General features: G+C 58.2%; 1 protein-coding gene across 1 annotated transcript in view; it reads left to right on the top strand.

Moving 5' to 3' along the window:
- The window catches only part of CUNH8orf74 (chromosome unknown C8orf74 homolog), an 18,365-nt gene extending 13,789 nt beyond the window's left edge, over nucleotides 1-4,576 (top strand). Inside the window, exons 3-4 of the mRNA XM_015499385.2 lie at nucleotides 1,840-2,261; nucleotides 4,298-4,576. Of these exons, the coding sequence (XP_015354871.1) occupies nucleotides 1,840-2,261; nucleotides 4,298-4,534 (659 nt within the window). The 3' untranslated portion in view covers nucleotides 4,535-4,576. The remainder of the gene's footprint in view (nucleotides 1-1,839; nucleotides 2,262-4,297) is intronic.
- The last annotated feature ends 3,727 nt before the right edge of the window (nucleotides 4,577-8,303 follow it).

Here is an 8,303-nt window from a genome sequence, read left to right as displayed (position 1 = left end):
GTGGTGGGGCTGGGAGAGACTCTTCCCACAGAGCAGGCACACTCTCCTGCGGTGACTGCTGACTCTGGCAGGCTCCGGGCGGAGCACTTGGTCCATGGCCCCAACTGGTCTCCAACCGGCCTGCAACATGAATGTGATTGTCCTGCATTTTACATGTGAGCAGGCAAAGGCCTCATGTCACAAGCATGGACAGTGCCCCAATCCTCCCAACCCTGGACCCCGTTCTGAGACGGAGCTCAGCTGGAGTGGGGGCAGTTCTGAGCCTGCAGGTTTGTCCTGAGAGGAGGGTGGCCCAGCCCAGGGACCGTCAATGCTGCACCAGGATCACCACACTGCACAGAGGTCTCCTTACGCTGTTGTGGGAGACGCAGCCTGAGTATCCAAGACACCCCCAGCACATCCCAGTGAGGCCCACAGTGGAGCAGTGCCCATCCACTAAGACAGCGCCCTGCCCCAGGCCTCTGGGGGAGGAAGATGGATAGATAGCCCCACCCACCCAGCGGCCTCGGGAAGGAGCCAAGTGTGAACAAGAATGGAGCAGAGGACTTTCCAGGAGACCTGGGTGTGGGGCAGTGACCCCTCCTGCAGAGCCGGGAGTGATCCTGCCCGGCTGTGGGCTCCCTGAGGGAGCCGGGGAAGGGCTGTGCAGGCGAGCCAGCCCCAGGGTGGAGGCAAGCCCCCAGCACCCACACTGGACCGCCATCCTCTAATGGCCCTGGAGCGCCAAAGGCGTTAAAACAGTGACATGATGGTCACCTGGCCTCAGCTCCCACCTTGCAGAGGACACAGTGGGGAGCAGGAAAGCTGTGGCCATGTTCACAGAGGGCTTCAGGGACAGCATCTGTGTCAGAACCATGTCTGCTCACACCCAGGGGCCTGTTCAGCTGCCCCCTGACTCTGCTCTATGAGTGTCACCAGGCCACACACATGCTCTAGACACCACCCTGTCAAATCCCAGTCACGGGCTGCAGACAACCTGACCTCTGCCTTAAACTCCCAAAGGGCCGTGAGCAGCAGGGAACAGGAGGGGTGCTTCCCTCTCCGGAGCTTGCCAAGGCACTACCCTCAGAGGTGAGGCTTTTCATGGGGTCAGTGATCCTTGCCCCACCGAGAGCCCCGGCCACCAGTGCAGCAGTCGCCTGGGCCTTCGCCATCCCTGCATGCCCCCCTCAGACCAGACCCCTCCGGCACCCTGCCTCCTCCTCAAGAGTCCACGAGGAAACTCTGTGAAGCTCGGCTATTAAGGCAGGGCCACTGGGCAAAACAGGTGAGGACAGATGGCCACTGGCAGCGGGGAAGACGAGCCCGGAAGCCAGGCCAGGCGGTGGCGCACACCTGAGATCCCAGCAGCTCGCGGGGCAGAGGCAGAGGATCGCAAGGTCAAAGCCAGCCTCAGCAAGTTAGCGAGGCCCTGAGCAACTCGGCAAGACCCTGAATAAGAATTTAAAAAGGGCTGGAGATAAGGCTCAGTGGTTAGGCGCCCTGGTTCAATCCCCAGTACCAAAAACAAAACAGAAAAGTGTGTGTGAGTGTGTGTGGGTAAGTGTGCGTGAGAGTGTGTGTGTGCGCGTGTGAGTGTGGGTAAGTGTGTGTGAGTGTATGAGTGTGAGTGTGTGTGTGTAAGTGTGTGTGAGTATGAGTGTATGAGTGAGTGTGTGTGGAAGCCAGGGTAAAAGGGAGAGCTGCTTGCTCCACAGCTCCAGAGACAACGAGTGGCAGACAGAATCAAAGCTGGATGTGGGTTCTGAGGGCCAGCTGCCCAGCCTCAGAGCCCAGGCGAGCGGGCCACCAGTGTGATTTTGCCGCTCACGCTCTGCCCCTGGCCCTCTGTGCCCACAGGCTGCTCCATCACGGAGGCGGTGACGATTCTGGGGAACAAGCTCCGAGACTACCAGAGGCAGTTCAGCACCGCCCACCTGCTGGCCCTCTGCGACTACTTCCACAACACCTTCATCCGCCACTACCGACTCTACCAGTACGTCCTGGGCCAGGACCAGGAGGTCAACCTGACGGTCGCCCACCTGGAGGTGTGTGCGCCGCCCCAGCCCCTCCCGCTGGCCGAGGGCACGGACAGGGAGGTGTGGCATCACGAGCAGCAGCTGGCCGAGCTGCGGACGGCCGAGGTGCAGAAGCGCACCAACGTGCTGCTCCTGAAGGAGACGCTGAGCCTGGAGCAGGCGCACATGCTGCAGAAGGCCTTCGGGGGCCAGGTGGTGCCCGCGGGGGCGCCCGCAGAGCCGCACCAGACCCTGAGGAGAGAGGTGAGGCTCCCGCTGCCGGCGCTCACTTCCCACGGGGACACAGGCTGGACTCCGACACGGCCTCGTCTTCCGCACGGAAGCACGTAGGAGCCCGGTGTGTCCCGCGGGCCGTGCCTGCAGGTGCCATGACACCTCCCAGCAGGGCAGACACTGTGTCCCCATTTTGATGGTGAGACAAATGAGGCTCAGAGAACTTACTCTGCCCAAAGCCACCAAGCTAACCTGGGTAGAGGTTACAGTGGGCCTAGGGTCTGGCCGACCCTAAGTCCAAGTTCTGTCACGCTGTCATCGTGGATCTGTGGCTCTGAGCCGCTGCAGATTTTCCTAATGCCCTCGTCCACGGAGGCCCAGGGACAATGGAGGAAGGAGCATGGAGACCGCTCAGGGAGCGGTTTGGGGTGAGGCCAGGCAGGACCAGAAGGGTCTGGTGGTGGATGTGAGACACAGCTGCCCTGCCCATGGGTACAAAGACCCCAGGCCCCCGTTGCCAGCGCCTCCCCAACCTCTCGTATCATGGTGACCAGCCTGAGGGAGTTGAGGCCAGCTCTAGCTCTACACAGGCACTGGCACTGTCTTGGTTACCTGGTCTTTGAACACAGGGACGAGTGTGTGCTCGAGTGTAGGTGTGTGCCTGTGTTGTGGGCACGGGGGAGGGGGCAGGGGAAAGGGCTGTGTGTCCCCAAGGAGTTTCGTAGTTTGTCAGTTGGTTTTGGTTTCTGAATTGTCACCTGATGAGGAAAGAATTCCTTTGAAATTCAAAAACCTATTTGGAAAATCTCTAAAGAAAAATTAAAACGACAGAATGGATGGTACTCATCCAAGGCTAGGTCTCCAGAAACACAGCACATCCAGGTGCCATGTAACCTCAGTGCATTAAGGTATCCCACAGGAACCAGGCACAGTGGTGCCATCGTGATCCCAGCAACCCAGGAGGCTGAGGCAGGAGGATCGCAAGTTCAAGGCCAGCCTGGGCAATTTAGGGAGACCATGTCTCAAAGTAAGAATAAGGGCTGGGGCTAGAGCTCCATGCAGAGTAGCGCAGTCCCCAGTACCACACACACACACATCCAATGGGGACTGAGTAGAACCCAGGCACCAGCCTGTCTGCAGTCCTCTTCAGGGGACCTCGCTGCAGAATATGTGAGGTCCCCACTCCTGCTCTCTCTACACACTCGACAGCCCCTCCTGCCCACTCTCCCTGCCCTGTCTGGCTCATGAGCCGAGGCCCCTCCACATTGTGCCCTGGCAGTTGGCCTGAGCTGGTAGCACTAAGCTCCACAGAAAGAGCATGGGGCATCAGCTTATAGCCCATGTCCCCAGGACCCACGGGAAGAACAGTATTCTCATTCTAGGAGGCGAGGACAGATATTTTGAGGCTAATGCAAAATTCTGCATGGGTTTTGCTTGTTTGTTTTTTTGGGTGCTGGGGATGAACTCGGGGCACTCGACCACAGCCCTATTTTGTATTTTATTTAGAGACAGGGTCTCACTGAGCTGCTTAGCATCTCACTTTTGCTGAGGCTGCTTTGAATTCACAGTCCTCCTCCCTCAGCCCCCATGCCGCTGGGTGTGCCTGGGTTTTTAAGCTAAAATGCAGATCTCAGATGTATCAAGGAATGTTCCAGAACGTCCCCTGCACCCCTGGATGGGCATAACCTCTCCTTTGTTGGCTGGCTACTCAGGCAGGAACTGGAGCAAAGAGTTACATGTCCCTGTCTCCAGGATGCTATGGCACCAGGAGTTGACAGAGACGGTTTCCTGGTGACATGGCAGCTGGTGGCTCAGTTTCCCTCTTCCCACGGCTGACGGGAGGACACGCCCACTTCCTGGAGTAGTTTCCCTTTCTGTCCAATAGGACTTGGAGATGTGACAATGGGCAGGGAGAGGGGAGCCCAAGAGAGAGCGGGGGCCAGTTGACACAGCCGATCCTGTGGCCTGCAGGGCGGTGTGGGTGGAGAGGACCGTGGAGGTGTTCAGCTCAGGGCGGGCTGGGAAGGGCCTCCTGGGGGCCCGGCTCACCAGCCTCTGGCCCCCAGGTTCTGGAGCGCCTGGTCAGCGAGGCCATCCACATCCAGATCAAGTGCCTGCAGGAGCTGCTGCAGTACGAGATCCAGGTCACGTTTGACATCCTGGACCTGCGGCTTCAGAGGAAGACCATGAGTCTCAACGCCCCGCTCCCCTTCCCCCCGCTCCCCGGCAATCCGGGGCGAGAGGACACTCACCAGAAGCCCAACAAAGGGAACAAGGGAAAGAAAGCTAAAGCGAAGAAGTGAAGCCCCTGCCCAGGCGCCCAGAGGTGACCAGGGAAGAGTTATATGGTGTGCTCAGCACCCAACAGAGCAGAGGCTTCTAGTGATTAAAAGAAAAAAACAAAATGCATCCTGAGTCTGTCTTGGAAACCGTCTTCAGCACCGGAAATCCAGCCCCAGCCGTGTGCCCTGGTGACAGGAGAGAGTGCCCGCCTCGGTCCCACACGGCACAGGGCATCCTCTTGGCAGGGAGTCAGGCACCCAGTGGCTGAATCTGAGCAGATCGGGCTTGGGCAGTAAGGGTCGGGGAGCCCAACACCAGCCACCAGCCATAGCTGACGGGGCGTCTTCTTACCCAGATGTTCACGGAGGGATCAGCTCAGTGGGGTGGATGGGGGGCGGGGGGAGCTCGCAGAACCTCACACTTCCAAAAAGCACCACCCAGGAGGTCAGAGACCTGGTATGAACCCTGCTCTGCCGCTGGTCTGCTGGTCACTCTGCTTGTGTCCCTTCTGTCCCTGGGTCCCTGCTGTCAGGTGGGAGGTTTGTGGGTGTGGCCAAGGTCCCTCTCACAACATCCTAAGACAGAGGCAAGACCAGGTTGCTGTTCCTGTGTGTCAAGGGCTTCACAGTTCAAGGGGGTCAGTATCAACGTCACCCATCGAGGGAGCCAAAGAGCCAGGGCGAGGCCCAGTCCTCAGGACTCCTCTTTCTCTGCTCTTCCCAGGGCACTGTGCCCCTCAGGCAAACCACAGCAAGACTGCTGTCGCTGCTGGCCTGACAGGGACTCTGCCCCCAAGTCAGGCGGGAAGGACCTTACCACACACTGCCAGAGAGTAAGGCCCCCTGGTGCCCAGGGTCCCCAGGCCCAGCACTACTCACTGTCCAGAGGCACTGGAAGGAGCAGCCCAACACTGGGTGGTCCCTTCAGTAGAAGTGATTGCTAGTCCCTCTCACCTGGCTCTCCCATGGGGGGCTCGCCCATTCCATCCATACCCACGTCCAACCTCAGGCCCCCAGAGGGCTGAGCCCTCTGGACTCGGGCCACTTAGACCAGGCTGTGCACAGTGGCTACTGGCACTGTCCTCTCCAGGATGCCTGGGCCTCCAGGCGGACCCAGCTGTATGCGTGGACTTCCAGCCTGGCGGATCCATCCTCTTCACACCAGCCCAGCTGCTCCAAGGAGGCAGGTGCTGCAGGGATTAGAGGGGAAGAGGTGGCTCTGCAGTCCTGAGCCGCGGCCCTTCTCCCCTCCTCCAGGGCACCGTCCCCTCCTGGAGGGTGGGTCTGCGCTGGCTTCCACCTGTGGAGTGAGGGAAGAATGAACCAACGACGTGAGAAAACCAAATCTCCTGCCTCTGACGCAAGGGGTGTCGGGAGCTCATCAAGCTGCCCAGGTACACAGGCCCCTGTGGCAGCTCTAACAGGCTGGCGGCTCTAGCTCAGTGCCGGGAAGAGGGGGCCATCAGCCCACCCTGCCCTCCCCTGGACCCCTCTGCAGGGCACAGCCCTGTGCCAGCAGGTTGTGGCCTCACATCTCACGCACACCAGGCTGGCCTCCTCCACTGTTTGGTGGCCTCTGCTCAAGGACATCTGAGGGGTAAGGTCTGAGGGGAAGAGAGCCTGCTGCATCTCGAGGCCCTTCCACACCCCTAAGCAAACTTACTAGCTGGTGGGAGTCCCCATCCCAGGCAGCGGGGCTCTGAGCCGGCGTGGAGGCCAGCACCCCAGCTCCCTTTCAAGCCTGTAGGCTTGGCTATAGGACTTTTAAATACATATCTCACTGTAGCTGAGCTCCATCTATGAAGGCAGTGAGCATGAGATGAGGGCAAGCCACAGGGAGTAGTTCAAGACCCCTCAGGCTGGGAGAGGAGGTGCCATGGGAGGGGCACCCTGGAGCTAAAACTGGACCTACCGCTCCTTCAGAGAATGGTGGTGGAAGGGCCGGGGCACCATATTCCTGCAGAGCCAGGTGGACCCCCTGACCACGGTGGGACGGCCACCTGCCATAGGCCTCGTGCACACACGCACAGGCCAGGCCTAAATGGTTTCACCAGGCAGCACAGAGGCCACAAACTGAGACAAGACCCAACACCAGGAGGTGGGACAGGCTGGGAGCGCTCCCCAGGTACTCCAGCCTCGCCACACCTGCACTGGGTGGGGTGAGAATGTCTAGGCACGTGAGCACCCACGGGGTGCAGTGGTGAGTCCTTACCAGTGCCGGGGCTTGACGGGGAGACACTGGAGCTGGCCTGCCTTTCCACCAGCCCTTTCCCTGGTCAGTGGCACCCTCCTGGGGACAGCACGAGCAACCCCACCCCAGACGTGGAATGCAGGCGGACCTGAGCAGCCGAGGTGGGCCTCCTCCCCTACGCAGGTGGCACTGCGAGAAGAGTCCAGCGCTGCTACTCCTGCCAGCCACCCAGGCCTGAGCCTCTTGTGCCACTGCTAGGTTCAAGAGCCAGTGGGAAAAGCAGGAGCAGCGAGCCCCACTTAGGAGGCGCCCCCTCTGTCGCCAGGAGCCGGGAGGCAGGACTTGGGCACGTGGGTGGTGGGATCCTACAGCTGGTCATCGTAGTGTCTGCTCTGTGCTGTCACTTTTCAATGAATCCTTCTGACAACAAGGGGTTTAACAAAACAAGAGTGAGCACGCACCGTGAAACCACACTTATCTCAGCTTTCCCTTTTTTGAGAAATGTTAATGATGACGCCATAATGTATGCAGAATGGACCTCTGTGCTCCCTCCACGCCACACAAGCCACAGCAATGCCCTTGACCACGGGAGGAGAGGAAGCAATCTGCCAGAGGCCAGCAGGAGCGTAGCAGCTACCTGGCCCCGGGACGACCCCAGGGTAAATGACCCCACCGCACTTCCCTCGGTCCTGTTCTCATTGTGGCCAAGTTTCCTGATACACGATCTGGAGATAAGTGACAGCTGTTTGTGGAGGGCACCCCTCTGGGCAGAATTGGGCATGGCAGTGGGTTACCATACGGTTCCCGTTTCCATCTGTTCCAGGCAAAGTGAGGCATTTGGAAATTCATTCTGTTGCCGGGTTCAGAATACCTCTCAATATTGCAAATGCTGTCAGAAATTCACTGAAAAAGTTCAACATTAACGATAAAAGTATTTGCTTTATGCCAGGCACAGTGGCACACGCCTGTAATCCCAGCAGCTCGGGAGGCTGAGACAGGAGAATTGTGAGTTCAAAGCCAGCCTCAGCAACAGTGAGGTGCTAAGCAACTCAGTGAGACTTCGTCTCTAAATAAAATACAAAATAGGGCTGTGGGTGTGGCTCAGTGGTTGAGTGTCCTGAGCTCAATCCCTGCCCCCCCCAAAAAAAAGTACTTGCTTTTTTAATAATACAATACAAATGCTGGTTGATCTTAGATCCTTGGCAGAGGGACATTCTCATTAGATTTTTTTTTAGTTTTATTTGTTTTTATTTTTATGTGGTGCCAGAGATCGAACCCAGTGCCTTACACATGCCAGGCAAGTGCTCTACACTGAGCCACAACACTGGCCCTCTCATTAGATTTTTTTTAAAAAGCAACTGCACAGGCGTCCTGAGAAGAAATGTACTTTACATTGTCTGATGGGCACACAGAAGTCGTAGCTGCACCCAGAGGGACAGAAGTGGAAACGAGGATGGAAGAGGGCGGAGAAGGCAGTGAGCAACCTGAAATAACAGTGGGACTCCTCCCAAGAAGCACCGTGCGTCAGGGACAGTTGACCTTCCTTCATTTCACAAATATTAATTGACCAATTATTTGTAACAGACACTGTTAGGCTCT

This window comes from Marmota marmota, unplaced genomic scaffold (assembly GCF_001458135.2).
Source record: "Marmota marmota marmota unplaced genomic scaffold, marMar, whole genome shotgun sequence".
Lineage (NCBI taxonomy): Eukaryota > Metazoa > Chordata > Mammalia > Rodentia > Sciuridae > Marmota > Marmota marmota.
The sequence above is the reverse complement of the archived record's forward strand: the minus strand, read 5'-3'. Positions and strand labels throughout refer to the sequence as shown.